We start from the raw sequence: 18,470 nt of genomic DNA, 5'->3' as shown, positions 1-18,470 counted from the left end.
CCAAGGTATCAATCCAGTGGAGGAGTATCTCAAGATGCTGCACAAACACAAAAACTTGCTCCCAACGCTATGAAGGGGTTGTCAATCCCTTATAGATTGTTTGCCAAGTGAGAACTGAAAGCAACAAAGTAACAAAGCAAAGTAAAAGCGGAGGTGTAAACGATGGATGTGAATAGACCCGGGGGCCGTAGTGTTTACTAGTGGCTTCTCTCATGAAAGCAAGTAGACGGTGGGTGAACAAATTACTCTCGAGCAATTGATAGAACTGTGCAGAGTCGTGACGATATCTATGCAATGATTGTTTCTATAGGCATCACGTCCGAAACAAGTAGACCGATACTTTCTGCATCTACTACTATTACTCCACACGTCGACCGCTATCCAGCATGCATCTAGTGTATTAAGTTCATAAGAACAGAGTAACGCCTTAAGCAAGATGACATGATGTAGAGGGATAATCTCAAACCAATGATAAAAACCCCATCTTTTTACCCTTGATGACAACTACTTGATGTGTGCCTTGCTGCCCTTACTGTCACTGGGAAAGGTCACCACATGGCAGAACCCAAAACCAAGCACTTCTCCCATTGCAAGAGTCATAGATCTAGTTGGCCAAACAAAACCCAAGACTCAGAGAGACTTACAAGGATATCAAATCATGAAAATAAGAAATCAACAAAGACTCAAATATATATCATAGATAAACTGATCACAAATCCACAATTCATCGGATCTCGACAAACACACCGCCAAAGAAGATTACATCGGATAGATCCCCATGAAGATCATGGAGAACTTTGTATTGAAGATCCAAGAGAGAGAAGAAGCCATCTAGCTACTAACTACGGACCCGTAGGTCTGAAGTGAACTACTCACGAGTCATTGGAGGGGCGATGATGATGATGAAGAAGCCCCCAACTCCAAAGTCCCCTTCGGCAGGGCGTCGGGAAGGGTCTCCAGATGAGATCTCGCGGAAACGGAAGCTTGCGGTGGCGGAAAAGTATTTTTGAGGCTCCCCTGATTTTTTGCGAAATATTTGGGAATTTATAGCCCAAAGACCTAGGTCAGGGGGCGCCCAGGGAGGCCACAAGCCTGCCCACCGCCGCCTCCCCCTGGTGGCGGAGTGTGGGCTTGTGGGCTCCCTGGAGCCCACCTGGCTTGGCCCAAAAGCCCCCTGGCCTTCTTTCGTTCGGAAAAAAAATCATTTCGGGGTTTTCTTCCGTCTGGACTCCGTTCCAGAATCAGATCTGAAAAGAGTCAAAAACACGGAAAAAAACAGGAACTGGCACTTGGCACTGAATTAATAAGTTAGTCCCAAAAAAGATATAAAAGGTACATAAAACAACCAAAGAAGACAAGATAACAGTGTGAAACTATAAAGAATTATAGATACATTTGAGATGTATCAATCACCACCACCACCGGCGCACCGTCATGCTACCGGAAAACTCATCTACTTCCCCGTCTCTCTTGCTGGATCAAGAAGGCGGAGATCATCATCGAGATGTACGTGTGCTGAACGCGGAGGTGTCATCCGTTCGGTACTTGAACGGAGCTGTTCGTGGGACGGCGATTTGAATCGCGAAGACATACCACTACATCATCCCGGTTTATTAACGCTTCCCGCTTAGCGATCTACAAGGGTATGTGGATTCGATCTCCCTCTCGTAGATGATCATCACCATGATAGGTCTTCGTGTGCGTAGTTCTCCAACAGTGAGTTTCTCAATCACGCATGTCTTGATGAAATTGGATGAACTGTTCAAACGTTGCCGCTGCTCCATGCTCAGGCATAGCATTCTCATCCTGAAACTGAAACCCTTGATCGTACAGACATTCCGGGCGCTCGTCTTCTACGATCATATTATGCATGATCACACAAGCAGTCATCACCTCCCACAGTTTCTGCGTGCTCCAGGTATTAGCAGGATATCGAACGATGCCCCATCGAGATTGCAAAACACCAAAGGCACGCTAGACATTCTTCCTAGCACTCTCTTGCTCTTGGGCAAATATTTTCCTCTTCTCTCCGACAGGGTCGAGTGCTGTCTTGACAATAGTGGTCCATTGAGGATAGATACCGTCACCATGGTAGTACCCTTTATTGTAGTTGTGGCCGTTGACAGTAAAGTTCACCGGTGGACTGTTGCCTTCGGCAAGCCTAGCAAACATCGGCGAGCGCTGAAGCACGTTGATATCACTGTGTGATCCAGCCATGCCAAAAAAAGAGTGTCAGATCCAGAGATCTTGAGACGCCACGGCCTCTAGTATGACAGTGCAAGCCCTGGCATGGCCCTTATAGTGCCCTTGCCAAGCAGAAGGGCAGTTCTTTCACTCCCAGTGCATGTAATCTATGCTACCAAGCATCGCTGGGAAGCCCCTGCTGGCATTCATCGCCAACAAACGGGGTGTATCTTCAGCAGTCGACTCTCTCAAGTACTCAGAGCCAAACACAGCAATAACAGCCTTGCAGAACTTATACAAGAACTCTAGGCAAGTAGACTCGCTCATACGGACGTACTCGTCAATGAGATCACCAGACACTCCGTATGCAAGCATTCGGATGGCGGCAATGCATTTCTGATAAGACGAAAAAGCTATCTTGCCAACGACATCCTCTTTGCACTCGAAATAGTCATCATAGCCGACCACCCCCTCTCTAATACGGTTGAAAACATGCTTACTCATACGGAAACGGCGGCGGAATTGTTGATGTTTGAACAACGGGTTTGTTGTATCAAAGTAGTCCTTCCAAAGAAGGAAATGCCCGCTCTCTCGGTTGCGATTCAACGCCGGAAGGTGGCCCGGAATGGAGGCACAGAACAACGGCCGCTGGCTGTTGAGGTGGTGATGGACCAACACGACAGTCAATATCTCCTCCTCCTCATCGGACGACGAATCGTCAGAGTCGCAAAGGAAATTGTGAAAAAAAACTCGTCGGCGGAGTCCATTTTGTACCTTGGCAAACTGTCGAACAGCTTGCGGGCATCGTCGGAGGAGACGGCCAGCGAAGGGAGTCGCGACGTGCACAGACCAGCTAGCCGCCCTGCCGGCGAGTGGGCCAGTCTCCGAAGAGCATGCCGATGAGTATCTGGCCGGGCGGCGAGGCGGCTTCTTGGTCGGGGGCACGGGGGTGGGAAGCAGTCGGCTCCCCGACGGCAAGACGGCGGCGGCGGGCGACGTGGGAGTGGGCGGCGTTGCTGGACGGATGTGGAGGCGCCGACAGAGTCGCTAGCAAAAATGGGCGGCGGCGTAGGCGACGAAGGAGGCAGGCGAGGGTTGTTGTTGGATGGGGGGAGACCAATGTGCCACCGACCAGCGGGCCCGGGGGAGGAGAAGGTGAGCGTGCGCGCGTCCGTCGCGTGTCCGCGTCGACGCAAATCCGCCTAAAAAATGGGCAGGAAATGGATCGACCGCGGACGAAAACCGGATGCGCGTCTGTTCGATTAGCGCGTTGGGCCGCCTTTTTTGTCCGCGCCGATCCAACGGACGACGACGGATGAAATGGGTCGCCCCATTGGAGTCGTTGAGCCCGGTGTGCGCGTCCATGATGGCAGGGACGCTGGCGCCGGCGCGCGCGGTGCGAAGGAGGAAGAAAGGAGAGAGTTCGCACGTGCGCTCGAGTGCGGTGCGAAGGAGGAAGAAAGGAGAGAGTTCGCACGTGCGCTCGAGTCTGCCGCGCGCGGAAGTGAGTGTCCCAAATTACCAGCGCGGGATAAGACGATGTTTTAGCGCGCCCAACTTATTTTAGCGCGCGTGCGGTTTTTGCGCGTCCGCTGGAGCATCCCGCCGCGTCGCGCACGCTAAAAAGGCATATTTTTAGGCGCGGCGCTTGTTTTGCGCTGATGTTGGAGATGCTCTTATACTCTTCACTCCCGGCCCCACGCATCAGATAGCGGGCGCGCTCGAAGCGAACGAGCGCCTCTCCCCAAGACGCGACATGGCGCTCCACCCGCTGCTCCGCCTCCTCCTCCGCCCACCCCCACCCCCGCCTACGCGCCGGACTCCAGACCTCCCGGCCCCTTCCCCCACCCGCCGCGGTGCCGCCGCCGCGCTCCTCCTGCTTGCCGTCGCCGCGCCTCCTCCGCGGCCCGCCCGCGCCCAACCGGACGGCGAGGACGACGTCGACGAGCCCCACGTCGTCCGCCTCTTCGAGGTACCATCCGTCAGCACCCCCGGTTCCCGGCCTCCGCTTCGCCCGCGCATTTCGCGAGGCCCTACCCCTCTCTCCGCCTGTCACCGTATGTATGTATGTAGGAGGCGACGCCGTCGGTGGTGTTCATCAAGGACCTCCTCGTCGCGCCGCCGCCGCGGGGGCGTGACGGCGGGGGAGCGCAGCCGGTGGAGGACGAGGAGGGCGGCGCCACGGTGGAGGGGACCGGCTCTGGCTTCGTGTGGGACTCCCTCGGCCACATCGTGAGTCAGCACCTTAATTTTTCCTTCCTTTTGGGTTCAGTTTCATTACCGAGCTTCAGATAAATCATAAAATGGGAGCAGACAGTGTGGGGGCGTTTTGCGTGCGGTTTGGCCACTGTTTGATGCGAATTAGTGATGGAATCAGAGCTCGGTTGACATCTCAATGATATCTGGTAGTACTTCACAGTGCACAAGTACACAAACTGGCGATTCCACTGGCATTTCCCCCCTTGTGCAGTTTTTATGTGCTTGTGCAGATGCAGGCTTGCATCGTTTGATGCAAACCTGAAGAGCTGATTCACTCACTCACAGTGAGTCTGGAACTTCTGATCTCCCTGGACTAAGTTTGTCATGCACTATTGCTTTACTTTTATGACAGCAAACAGCCAGATATATTTCACTAATTTAAGTAGATTCTTAAAACTTTAATAGAACCGTACTTGTAATCATGTTATCCCGCAAGACTTTTCAGTAACTATTTGTCTTGGAACTTCTATGTAACGTTTGTCTTTCACTAGAGCACACTGCAGGAATATTATTCATCTTGAATCATCTAATATGTTGTTGGAATTTCTAATTGATTGTTTATGTTGGTGCATCAGGTGACAAATTACCATGTGGTTGCAAAATTAGCTGGGGATGGGTCTGAGTCTCATCGCTGCAAGGTTTCTCCCTTTCGTTCCTACAATCTACTCATTGAAGATAGTGCTACCTTTTATGACTGTTTTTAGGGAGAGAGGAGAGACTGTTGTGTATGCCTTTTTTAGCCATTGTTTAATGGTCTTTTAGGTGTTCTTGGAGGATTCAAGTGGCACTAGTTACTCAAAGGAAGGGAGGCTAATAGGATATGATCCAACATATGATCTTGCTGTTCTGAAGGTTTGCAATGACACTTCTTTTGGCTGGAGTAGTGCAGTTGCAATGATATGAATTTGGTTCCATGTTGCACTCTTTGAAGTCAGATTGGTTCTGCAGGTTGATGTTGATGGTGATAAGTTGAGGCCTGCTCTGCTTGGCACATCACAGGGTTTGCGAGTTGGGCAGAGCTGCTTTGCTATTGGGAACCCTTTAGGATATGAACACACCTTAACTACTGGGGTAATGCCACCCTTAGATTATCCATTTTTCTCGTTAGATACCAACTACTTAAATTGCCAGAGGTTCATCATTCCAAGATGGATGCACCCAGGGAATTTTGAATAATTTTAAAGCTGCCTTGATATGTCAAAGTATTCTGATTATCTGATTGTGATCTGAAGTATCCTGTAGGTGGTTAGTGGACTGGGGAGGGAGATACCATCTCCAAATGGGAGGGTGATTCGTGGGGCCATACAGACAGATGCTGCTATAAATGCTGGTAATCTCTTGCTTCACTGCATATCATGCATTGCCAGTAAATTACACGGGAACACATTTATATTATATGGAACTATGGATAATAACTTGTTGGTGAAGGATTGTTCTTTACAGTTTAGACAGTAACCTTTTGGGACAGCATGGCTGAATCTATTTGGCCCAAACACGTAATCCTTCTTGGTGGATGAAATCCAGGAATTGAAACCCAAAATGCACCCTAACTAAATCTCTCCTGTATAACTTTCTCAATGAGATTGTAGAAAAGAGAAGTCAGGAGGTTTTTTCTTGATACCCTTGGCTAGTCAGTGGACTGATGGCCCCATTGTCCTGATCTTAACTGTACTAAAATTCTTGATATATTTTCTGTATATAAGTTGACAATAGTCTAGTTAGGGTCAGCTGTGGAGGCACTGCTAGTCTGCTAAGGTCTACCTATACTAGATATGGTGTCTGCTAAAAGGATTTGTGATGCGTTCCGATTGCAGGGAGATAGGGACCTTCTGGGGCTGTCAATCTGGCATTAATAGTTGGATTGTAATTTGCATCCCTCCATACGTTGAAATACATCACAGGCATACTGCACCGACGGACCGACTTCCTTTTGCTTTTAAAAGATCACATACAAAGCCATAGAAGCACGTTTAGTTGAAGGGAGAGATCAACGTTTCAGTGTGCATATCTCGTGGTTCAGCGCGATAAACTACCGTTTAGGAGGCACCAGCCCATTAATCCTTGAAAGAGTTGGGGTGTAACTATATGTTTCTTACTCTACTGTTCCTCTTATCACTTATGTTCCATTTTTTTCATTTCTTTAGTCCCGTTGCTCATTGTGCACAATTCATTGACCACATAAACTCAATTTGACCTCTAACATGCATTGAATAATATATAACATAATTTACGAAATTTGCTAATGTCGACAGGTAACTCAGGAGGCCCACTAATTGACTCTTATGGCCATGTAATTGGAGTTAATACAGCTACATTCACACGTAAAGGTATTGCCTCAATATCAAAAGATGGATTGCTGAAGATATTTTGTTTTCCCTCCTGTTTTCTGTCTTGACTATTTTGGCCCCTCGGCTTTCCTTTTTGTCACATGGCATGGTTTAGAGTAGGCTTTATTTTTGCACAATGAAATCAAATAGGCAATAATATTTGCTAATCCTTGAGTATCTTCTGTTAACATATTGTAGCACTAACCGAAGCAAATTTAACTTCATGCCTTGTGAATTCTTCTATTAAGCCTGCTTTTCTATGTGATGAAAGGATTCAGTTCAAAAAAAAAAATGGAAGGAATGGTTAACAGAATGTCAAGATCAATATTTATTCTCCTTTTCATGATATTCCCTAGGCGGTAGGCAAAGTGTCTTACGCCATGGTTAAGCTATTCCATTTTCTGCCTTGGTTCTCCGGAAAGCTAGATTTCTCTTCTTGTACAAAACTCAAGCACATTCGCTGTCAAGATTACACTACTTTCACTCATTTAATGATAGATGTACAGCAACTTGGCAAACCTGTTGGTTGTACCGGCTAGAAACTAGTAGTCATAGATCATCAGCTTGGTATGTACTAGATTGACATGATGCTACCCCTGGTTCTGGCATACATAACTCTTGGAGCAGACCTCACTACTTAAATGTAGAGCTGTGTGTAGTACAGCCACCAATGGACCATCTCTCAGTGCGCAGGATTCTGTGCAGAAGATATACTGAAGTGCAGAAGCGTGTCTGCAAACTGACGGATCCTCGTGTCTCTGTGTTCGCAGGATCTGGAATCTCATCTGGGGTGAACTTCGCCATCCCTATCGACACCGTTGTACGGTCGGTACCGAATCTCATAGTGTATGGAACTGATGTGAGCAACAGGTTTTATTAAACATTTAATTAGCTCCTATGTACATTCTCTGCTCAGTCAATGCAAGATGTCTCTTAGGTCCTATGCACATTCTCTGCTCAGTCAATGCAAGTTGTCTCTTTGCTACGTTCTTTACTGCTATCTGCTCAATGATGCTTCTTCAAGGGAGGTTCTGGTAAGATAAAAGAGAATATCTCGACTCATCAATAGTAACGAGCTCTCCAATACTAGAGTGTTACTAAGACAAATAGTAATAGCAACATATTGATGTGAGAGAGACGGGCCCACAAAATGAGTCTCCTAATAACAATGGTCTTTCCAGCAAGTATTTGTTTGCTACGAACCTGAGCATTGACTGGGTCAAGCTGCGTTTCAGGCCAGGACTTGTAAAGCCCCGGCCTGAATATGCGAAGCCCGGGCCCAGTCCAGGAAAGTGGTTATTTTTGTGTTTAAAAATTAATAAATAATTTTCAGAATAAATTAATGAAGGATTATACCTATTTTTTAATTGTATATAAAAATGCTCTGTTAGGGCCTTTCTGGGCTTTTGGGCGAAAAGAGAAGTCCCAACTTGGCCCGGATCCAGGCTTTTGGTCTCTCCAGCAAGCATTGCTACTAAACCTGGACGGCGGGCTATATTGGGCATTGACTGGGCGAAGCTTTGTTTCGGGAAGGGCCGGGCCGTGTAAAGTCCGACTTGAAAATGCCAAGCCTGGGCCCAGGCCAGGAACATGGGTACTTAAATATATTTCTGAAATAAATAAATAAATATTTTTTGGATAATCAATGAAGGATTATACCTGTACCTGTTTTTAAAAAATATGAAAAAACTCTGTTAGGTTTTGGGCTAAAAGAAGAGCCTATGTCCAGCCCGGATGTCGAGGCTTTTAGGCTGGGCCCGACAGGCCAGCGTGCCAATGCCCAGGTTTAGTTTGTTACTGGCATCTTGTTACATGAGCCCAAGTTGCTTATTTCCGGAGAAGTATCCTCTGTTTCTCTCCATGTAAAAAAAAACTTAGTGATGACTGGAACGTAAAAAGGTTAGAAGGTGATCGTTGCCAAGAACCCCAGAGAAAAGAAATGAAGCTGGAGTTGCATACAGCACACAAGTCACCGTCGAAAGCACAGCCCTCGTGACTACATGAGGAAGCTAGCCAGTCAACACCTGTGAAGAAGCAACTTGAGGTAAAGGAAATCTGATTTATTGGCTGATGCTCCTTCCTGTTCCCATCAGGAAGACCAAGAATCAGTCTCATCTCAAAAAGCAAGGGCTGCCTGACTCCAAGCTTGGTATTCCTTTTGTCAAATAATGTTGGCCTTCTTTGTTCCGTAGAATTTTAATTCTGGCTTGTATTTTTTTCTGTTCTCTGCTGGGGTTATAAACCGCGTGCTGTGAAATTCCTAGTTTGAATCAATGGTGGCCAAAGGCGTCTAGTCTAGGGACTGCCTTAGCTTGAGTAAGATCATTTGAGGGTATTTGGGTCGATCTTTGATCCTGATAGGACAACCACCCTAACCACACAACCAAACATCGTTTTCAGGTTTCCCCCTTGTAGGAAATGTATATGCACACCCCTTTTCTTGAAGGCATGTATGTGCGTGCAATTGGGTCGAGAGAACAGTACAGTACATCTGAGTCTGACTCGAACTTTCTGCCGGACTCCGCCGCCCAAACTGGCCTTTTTCCTCCGGCAGTGTAGATTCTTCTACGATCTCTTTCTGGTGCATTATTGATAGGCTGGTCGTTCCAACATCCCAGATAGATCATGTTTATCCCTTTCAGCTCGTACTGTCACATGTACAAGGCATCCTCAAGGAAAGTGCAAGAAAGTGCACCTGGGCGAGAGCTTCCAACTTCTCAACAGTTTGAACTTCTTTTAGGTTACCAGTTTGATCCTTTTTTTTTCACTTGTAGCACGCGCCCATTTTTCGACGTCGTGCAAACTTGCACATTCCGTGGCCTGTCAGAGGGAAAAACAGAGAGGCGGTGGCAGGGCTTCTTAGTACAATTTCTGCCTAACTTAGAGCTCTCTTTTTTGGCAAAAAAATAAAAAATGGTGCTTGTTTTGAGGCTGCTAGCTAGAAGGTACGATAAGACCTACTGTTTTCTAGAATGGAGCTGTAAGATGGATGGAGCAAAACGTTTGTCTCCATCAAGGGAGGCATGGCCAGGCTCCCTGATTGAGCTTCATCTCCAGGGTTAGGAAAGGTGGAGCCAACCGCCGCCAGTTTAGTTGGTGCTCTTGTCACCTCGCCTTACAAGTCAAGTCACAAGAGGTCGGCCGGATGGCGCAGCACGTGTCGACACCCCATCCGTCCATGCTAATGAACTCTCTGCCTGTGCTTAGCGGATGTTTACCTTTGCCGATTGCCTTGTTTGTGATTAATTAACTAGTCCAACCCTACAAGCTGGTACAAAAGTTCATCTTTTTTTTTCTGACATTGAAATGTAACCTTCTTTTAATACTATACTAGAAGAATTATCCCTTCCGAATTTACGCTGCCACTACTGTCGTATTTCTATATAGAGCTGTACTCATTTCTCATACTAGTGTGTTAGATCCGAAAAACATCGATTACTTCCTCTGTAAAGAAATATAAGATCATTTAGATCACTAATATAGTGATCCAAACGATCCTATATTTCTTCACGGAGGGAGTAGTTAGCACTGTTATAATCTGGAGCGGATGTGGCACATGAAGAACCCATGCAATCAAGGATCCATTCTTAGTTAACAACTAGGAGTGGTAAAAGATTACATATGCAACAAATACTATATGCACCTAGGCCTAGTAAAAAAATTTATCACGCATGTGCTCATCCCAAGATCTTCTCGAGAAGAAATCTTTACAAACCTGCGCTTTACTTAACCAGTTGCATTAACCTGATGCATATGCCAAGCAGAAAACGACTGACTGAAAGGTACCTCTTCTCTTAGAGATAAATTAGGTCTTTATTTGTCCTCTTTGCAACAATATTCTTGGTGCATTGTTCATTGCCCTAAATGTCTCGTCCTTGCGTCAACGTGTTCGCTTTCGACCGCATTTCCGTGCAACAAATGCATATGGTACGTGCTGCCATTGGTTGCAGGCAACCAAATTTGATAGGATACAGCGCACAGGGGGGTCACTTTTAAGTTTGGCGAGGTGTCCTGCAGCCGGCCCGCAGAGTCTGAGCACATGGGATCCAAGTTTTCCAACGTGTCAAGGCTCTAGAAGATATTTTAAGCATAATAAGGGTCGCTTCTTAATTTGCTGTGCTCCTGTAATATGCTGCCTGATCTATTTATTTGAAGGTTCCTTTTTTCTCTAGTAATTTGGTGATATTTCACCATTTCATTTAGATAAGGTCACTCAAACAAATTGTACCGACACCGTCACGTGAAAATATCGGCGAACGGATATATATGGTTTGAAAAAGCCACAGCAGCAGCGTCGGAAGAAACCTCAGTCAGAAAGTCATTCCAAAGAAGCATGAACAATCTTCAGAAAGCCCAACATATCCAAGATAAAGCTTACAATTGGACACTTTGCATGGAGTAAGTGAGTAACTAATGTAAAAGTATGACGGTTTGGTGGCTAAAAAGCAGACACTTGCCGAAAACTTTACCGATCTTGTATGGTTTGGTGGCTTGGATCAATTCACACATATCGCAATCTAGGCGTGCAATCAGGATATTTCGTGTGGGACGAAGTCAAATCTGATATGCTAGACACCAAGTGTGCTGTCTTGTTGCTTGTATTTGTGCCCACCCCTTAACAATTTCAACCAGATGGCGCACGCATGGGCTTTGTGCCTTATCTCCAGGGCAACCATGGGTTGGTGTATGTATGTATACACATGATGAGACAACACATTATTAAATTTGAGCTTTTTGCAGTCGATCAGATCAGCTTCTTCTTTCCAGCATGGTGTTGTTTGGCTTGATCTTGCTGCCCAAGATGTCACATGATATATATAAAAGAAATCACTGTTCAAAAATTCGATTAACCAGTTAACTTGCCAGTTAATCGCTACTCTTAGGGTGACCGAATGGAATAACACTTATTCATCGTGTTAACTTGCCATGCCGATTAATTGGCCAGTTAGACCGATTAATGAGTTGTCATATCGATTAATTAGTTGCCAGACCGATTAATCAGTACTGGCCTATTAACTGGTGGGTAAACGAGTCCCAAAATTTTGGCACATAATGCCTCCCACCCCCTCTTTCTACTAAATACCTAGGGTTTGTCCCTCCTCGCGCTTCCTCATGCTCCTTTCATCCCCTCCTAACCTGCCTGGTGGCTAGTCGTGTTCTCACCGGTGCCAGTCTTCGCACTACACCTGCAAGATCTAGTTGCTCCGTTATTCTGGTCGCTTGACTCGATCCCACCCCCTTGGACACTCCCCATCCTCTCCCATGGGATGCTCCCCAAACTCTTCCTCAATGGCGTCACCTGCAGGCAAGGTACTACCATCTCCCCCCCATACCTTAGTGGAGAATCCAGCATTCATATATTAGTAGATTAATTATGAATTACAATTTTGTAGATGGATGGATGGAACTGTTGGTTTTGGCTATTATCTGTAGTATATTATGTAATGTATGTTAGCAAGTATATGGATAATTTTAAATGTTTAATTGCTCATTTTGAATTTTGAGATTTTATATATTTAGATGTATAACGATTATTAATTTTACCTCTTATCTATTTTTTATATGCCTACAATAGAATATTTTGGTACATTACATAGGACGATTAATGGTATGCTAAATAATTTTTTTAGATATAAGTTGACAAGTTTCTATTTAATCTACCGATTAATGGTCGACCGATTAATCCAGTTAATAGGACGATTCACCGATTAATCGCTACTCCCAAGCCGACCGAGCAGCTACCAGTTACCGATTTCTTAAACAATGAAAGAAATATAATTTCGGCATATGCATGAGGAACTATAATAGTACATGGGAGTAGCCACAACAACACTGATGATAATAGGGGCTCAATGGAACACATCACACATCATATATTTAGAGGGTTTATTATCTCTTCGCACAAACTTGAAGCCCTTGTCAGGGGCGAAATGAATCCGGTGACGTCTTGGAATTTGACCCGATATTGATCTTGCTTATTGGTTTCTCCAAATAACCGCAGTGCATGATTTCCACATGATTTGAGTCATCTCAATCAGAGAGTGCCCACCAGCTAGTTCAAATCATGCATGCTGACTACACATTTTTGAGTAAGTTTCATGTCACGAGGACACAGACGTGGCATGACACCTCACAGTAATTAGCAGCATGTCAATGCCTGTATTCTACTTTATTACGGTTGGGTGATGATGTGGTGTTAAGATAACTCCTGTAACCTTTTCTAGCTAAGCCATCAATCATAAGCTTAGCAAAATGATAAAATAGAGCTTGATTAACCTTGGAGCAAGCCAGCTAAGTAGTAAGTGATTGGTTAATTAGTTTACTCATTTGCTTAATTTGCTTGTAGAGAAGACTTTTCCTTGTGTGTTAAGATGGGAAGGAACTCACTTTCACTTAACACCACCAAATAACAGCGAACAAAATAACAAATATATTAACCCTGTTCATCCCAAGAAGTATCTAAGAACTGACTGTTGCCCATCAACTGACTGTCGTTCACAGTGCCTAGGGCAAACTGGCCCCACTGCCAGTGACTGCATTGTTGACAGTATATAGACCTAAATCTACCCTGCTTATGAGTCACTATGTTGCAATTAGGCAGGCAAGCCGTACTAATACATGGCAGGAACTGTTTTACTGTCTCCTATTTATATATATTTTTAGCAGCTGCTCTGCTCCTCCCCTGCATCTGGATCCTCATGTCAAGGCAGATTAAAGAATTAATGATACAGTACAAAATAAGGGATTTAGATTCTCCTCAGGAGCCATTAATCAAAAACGATTGTGTCCTTGTGTAGATCTCCAGGACAAGATCTTGCCAGGGAGACAGTACTCCATTGCAAAACAAGATCCTCAGTTGATCTGCCAAAGGAGATCAAGTGAGCAGACCGCAGATATGGAATTCAATCTTACCCGACTTAAAACTGACTTAAAACTTCCCATTTTAGCATTTTTAAAAATTTCTCAAACTAACTTGAAACTTTCCGTCTTAGTATTTTTACTGCACACGGCCAAGGTTTGGGTATCTGTGTATGAATATAGTTTTTCTCTTGAGGCGGGCCCACTTTCTGACCATTCTCCGCAGGACAAGATCTTCCAGCAGGAAGTACACGCACAGACACAGTACAGCTTGTTTGTCAATGGAAGTTAGTGTAAACAAGATACAGCATAATCTTTTAGATGATGACACAACATATATATTACTAATCCATCTCTCTTGCTCCCTCTCTCTTAGTTTATTCACTGTTCTCATGCATGCAAAATACAAAGCCTCATCAAGTGCTACAATCTCTCTTTGGTGCTGATGTACCTCTCACTCTCACTCTCACTCCATCTGCACCAGAAGATCTACCCCAAAAAAAGAGGAAGCTCCTTACCAAGCTACTACCCAGCTAGTACCCCCAACCTCCTAAGAACAACATGTACATGGCAGCGCGCCACCGCGATCGACATGGCGGCGCGAAGCTTCGGCTGAGGTCCCGTTTGGAAGGCAGGATTTTTTTTCCGACCGTCATGAACTGAACTGAACTGAACTGGGGTTTCATGATCGATCAGGCTTGTTGTAGGTCCTCCTTCTCGACCTGCAGCCTGATCTCCCTGTTGAACCTGGTGATGAAGTCCTCCACCCTCCGGTTGAGCTCCTCGTCGGAGAGCCGCGCGTAGTACTCGCTCTCCTCCTCCTCTGCGGCGGTGGGCCGGCGCCGGCCCTCCGTGGCCGTGCGCCGGAGCTTCTCGTCCCTCACCACGACCACGCTCTTGTCCTGCACCACCGTGTCGGGCACGAGCGCGTGCGAGTGGGACCTGCTCCGCCGCCTCCTCGCTGCCCTCTCCTCCCTCGCCAGGCTCCTGCTCGCCGTCAGCCTTGCTTTCACCGTCACACCGTCGTCGTCACCCTCACAGTCACCGGTGGCGTAAGCGGAGGACGGTGTGCTGGGCATGGCCATCTTCGGCCGAACATCTTCGTCGCCTCGTACAACCAATGCGTGTGCATGGCTGTCGACTGCCGTGTCGCCATAGACGACGACGTCCTTCGCGACAACCAGCGGTTGGTCATCGATGACGACCACAGGCAGCAGCGGCTCGTCGCTGGAGACGCTAACCATTGGCACCGCGGCCGCGTCGCCGTTGTAGTTGGAGACGACGAAGGGGCGGTCGTCGACGCTGCCCAGGGAAGCGGAAGCGGAGGAGCCGAAGAAGAGCATGCCGGAGTCGGCGGCGATGACGACGATGATGGAGTTGGACATGAGGAACCAGAAGGTGGTGTCCCGGAAGAGCGTGGCCGGCGGCACGCGGAGCACGGAGACGTAGAGCACCGGCAGAGCCATCACCAGGATGGAGATGGACACCTTGGTCATCATCTGCTGCTGCCTGCTCATCTCCCTCTCCGGCGTAGCCTGCATCTTGTTCACTAGCGGCAGCATGTGTTTGCGACTTGCGAGTGTATACGCTTTGCGCTTTCTAGCTTCCCTGCTATGCCTATGGCTTGTTTGAGTTTGAGCTCCTGGTTTCTGTGCACTTGTGGAGTGAATGAGATGTCCTTTTATAGGGGAGAGAGAGAGAGGGAGGGAGAGAGAGAGGTAGAGAGAGAGAGTAAATGCATGCTAATTGTTGTGTTGTCTCTAAAAAATATTGTTGTTGTGTAGGTGTAGGTTTGTGGTTGTATGTGAGTGAGAATGATTGGTGTGTCTAGAGAGAGAGGGAGATAGAGAGAGAGGGAGTGCATGCATGGGAGGGGGAGTGTGAGCATCACTAGTAGTACTACCAGTAGTAGCTCTCCAATAATCATGTGTGTGGCTGGCCGGATGGAGATGGGGTAAAGAAAGGTATGGTGGTTTTGCATGCCTGATTAGAGAGGGCAAGCTAGGGGCTGGATGGATGATGGTGCTGCTGCATTTCATCTTGATATTTTGGGGTGCAATTTGCTAGAGGGGGACACTGTTGAGATGAGAGCAAATGGGCATTGTGGCACATGTTGGCCGGCAGGGCAGGACAACCAATGATATGGTGAGAAAACCATGCATATGCATGTATGGCTCTGCGTTTTGGAAAAGCAAAGTTAAGAGCATACTTTCTTATATCTACCACCACACACCCTACCTAGCTATACATACCAAGCTAGGATCAAAACCATGGTGCTCGTCCTTATAAACCACTGCCTTGTTGTGGTGTGGCTACTGAACCATCAACCATGCATGCTTGTGAAAATTGCTTGCCAATTTGTTATTTGTTTCGTGGTATAACATTATTGGGCGAGGTTTTCAAAACCCAACATGTTCATCAATCTTCCTTGTTTTCTTTTTCAAAAGGGAAATTTTTGTTTTTGCCGCTCTAGATTTTGCCAAAATTTTCTTATGCCACTCTAGATTTTGGCATTTCACTTTTGCCACTCTTAGTTTTTGATAACTATTAGAATTTGCCATTTCATGGCAAAAAAAAATATCAAAAGTGGTAATTGTGATAATTGTCAAAAGCTAAAAGTGAGAAAGGTGAAATAAAATGATTTTGCTTTTGCCACTAAATGGCAATTGTGATGATTGTCAAAAAAAGCTAAGAGTGGCAAAAGTGAAATGTCAAAATCTAGAGTGGCATAAGGAATATTGACAATATCTAGAGTGGCAAAAAAATAATATCTCTTTTCGAAATGCATGGCTTGCTTTATGTAATCTGCGTAAATATAACATACCACGTGATAGCCTCTTTTGGGAGTGTATCATATACTCCATCCATGCCAAAATAAGTGTCTCAACTTTATAGTATCTCTAGTACAAAATTGTACTAAGCTTGAGACACTTATTTCGGGACAGAGGGAGTATATAATACCACTATATACAAGCACAGTTCAAAAACTTGTGCAATTTATTACGTGGGGGTTAGGGCACATCAGAACTTGTGCAATTTAAACCGTTGACTCTTACTTGAAGGGAACAAAAATATGTCATGGGGAGGAGATTTTTTTTTTTACAAGAGACCGAAGGTTTAGCCCGTCGAACAAGCTCCTAGCGAAATTCCTTTTCTGATGCTCCAATATAACATCGAAGATTAACCTGACTATTGTTATTTCTTTCAAGAATAGTCTAGTTATGCTCATATTATTACCATTATAGAAGAACTTTGAAAAAATAATCACCAGCCACTCTCCTTCCCTTTCCCCTCTGCGAGGTGATTAGGGCGAGCATGAGGCTAGTGATAAATAATGATCGCTCTTGATTTTGCAGCTCTTCCAGTTGTGACGACATCTTTTCCACGACGCTGGATCGGCTGGATCATGGCCTTGATAACTTTTTGCCCGCGATCAACCACGATGGGTTGGCTCCGCAAATCAATTTATGGTTGGATGGTTAGAGACACAGTGGTATCTTCAGCCCATCAGGGTTCAAATCCTGATGCTTGCATTATTTTTGAATTTATTTTAGGATTTTCGGTGACACACTTTCAGTGGAAAAAAACGTTCCATCGACGACGAGGTGTCTATGATGAATTCGTAAATCATAAGATGATATGCCGGCTCAGTCTCTTGAAGATGTTCATAGATATAGGATGTGCGTGTGTACGTTTATAAAGATGAATGTATATGCGTGTATATGAACGCTTGCGTCTGCGTTGTGTTTAAGAAAACAATTGGTTGGCTCCGGCGGCGTGGAGCGGCATGCGACGATACACCATTTGCTGCACTGACTCCACACGTCATAAACCCGGACATGATTTCCAAAAAAGGTTGCAAAGTATAACTGTATAAAAATAAATCTTTACTACTAATAAAAGAGCAAACACTATCTTTTCTAGATGCACCCTATATAATGTACACAGACTTATTACGACCGCAAGATTAACCCACCAAACTAAATCGAACCGCTAGCCCTGATCTGATGTGGGTCTTGTGTGCACTTAGTAATTTAATAATTTGACTGACCGTGTTCCACCGCAGAGGAATCATCGAATGAAATTACGAGGAAACTACGCGCGCTCGCAACGCCTGCAATCACGAAAGCCAAGAACAAAATAAACTGATCCCCTCACGGGAGGCGTGCTTGAGCCTGGAGGTACTGCGCGTCGAACGTCACTGCGATGTGGACAAGGCCCGGGTCGCACACCCGGCGCCGGTGACCACCGCTCGGCACCCCTCCACGCATGACCGCCGGGGGCTTGCCACCCCCCCCCCCCCCCAACCCGGCGTGTCGCATCACTTCGAGCACCGCTCGCTGACGGAGCCCCGCGCTAGACCCGCCCGCCGCCACTTCACCAGCTCCTTTTCTGGCGCCTCTGCTTTGATGGATTTTACTAATTGTGCAGTTCGTGCAAAGGATTCGAGAAGGTGAGCGAAGTCCATGCCTTCGACCGTCGAACACCACGCGACGCCACAGGTCATAGATCAACATGTCTCCGACCTTCAGCACGACGCCGCTGTCAGCAGGTCCGCGCATCGCTGCCGCCGTCCCACACCCGGTGAGACAACGACCCGACGCGGGGGCCACGGATGCCGCATGGGCACTACGGTGAGAAGGTAGATCCTGTTTCTGCTGATGAATTCTGGAAGAGATGGCCCTGATGGAGTTATTCGAGACTTCCATGTTAATTGTGCTATGAAGGAAACCAGTGTGGTTGCGGTAGTCATCGGGCTCGTAGAAGACGACTGCAAAACTGTTGTCATCGGGCCGAGAGGCAACACCAATGGGGGCTCCGGTCATCCATCCACCCAGCGGG

General features: G+C 46.3%; 2 protein-coding genes across 2 annotated transcripts; one reads left to right on the top strand and one right to left on the bottom strand.

Annotated features, from left to right (window-relative positions):
• Positions 1–3,893: 3,893 nt before the first annotated feature.
• Positions 3,894–7,755, top strand: LOC123398088 (protease Do-like 5, chloroplastic). The gene is made up of 8 exons (XM_045092595.1): positions 3,894–4,156; positions 4,258–4,416; positions 5,019–5,081; positions 5,206–5,295; positions 5,392–5,514; positions 5,686–5,773; positions 6,696–6,770; positions 7,541–7,755. The coding sequence occupies exons 1-8, from the start codon at positions 3,941–3,943 to the stop codon at positions 7,648–7,650; spliced, it is 924 nt and encodes a 307-aa protein (XP_044948530.1). The 5' UTR covers positions 3,894–3,940; the 3' UTR covers positions 7,651–7,755.
• Positions 7,756–13,965: 6,210 nt separating this feature from the next.
• LOC123396011 lies at positions 13,966–15,277 on the bottom strand. Its single transcript, XM_045091038.1, has one exon. It carries the CDS (start codon positions 15,188–15,190, stop codon positions 14,321–14,323), a length of 870 nt encoding a protein of 289 aa, XP_044946973.1. The 5' UTR covers positions 15,191–15,277; the 3' UTR covers positions 13,966–14,320.
• Between the last annotated feature and the right edge of the window lie 3,193 nt (positions 15,278–18,470).

This window comes from Hordeum vulgare, chromosome 5H (genome assembly GCF_904849725.1).
Source record: "Hordeum vulgare subsp. vulgare chromosome 5H, MorexV3_pseudomolecules_assembly, whole genome shotgun sequence".
NCBI lineage: Eukaryota > Viridiplantae > Streptophyta > Magnoliopsida > Poales > Poaceae > Hordeum > Hordeum vulgare.
Note: the sequence above shows the minus strand (reverse complement) of the source record. Positions and strands in the feature narration are given on the sequence as shown.

Excerpts from the sequence above, each read along its gene's own strand:
- LOC123398088 (XM_045092595.1), top strand. The coding sequence starts at position 3,941 with ATGGCGCTCCACCCGCTGCTCCGCCTCCTCCTCCGCCCACCCCCACCC. Across the intron at positions 5,515-5,685 it reads AACACACCTTAACTACTGGG|GTGGTTAGTGGACTGGGGAG; the intron begins GTAATGCCACCC and ends AGTATCCTGTAG. Across the intron at positions 5,774-6,695 it reads AGATGCTGCTATAAATGCTG|GTAACTCAGGAGGCCCACTA; the intron begins GTAATCTCTTGC and ends TAATGTCGACAG.
- LOC123396011 (XM_045091038.1), bottom strand. The coding sequence starts at position 15,190 with ATGCTGCCGCTAGTGAACAAGATGCAGGCTACGCCGGAGAGGGAGATG.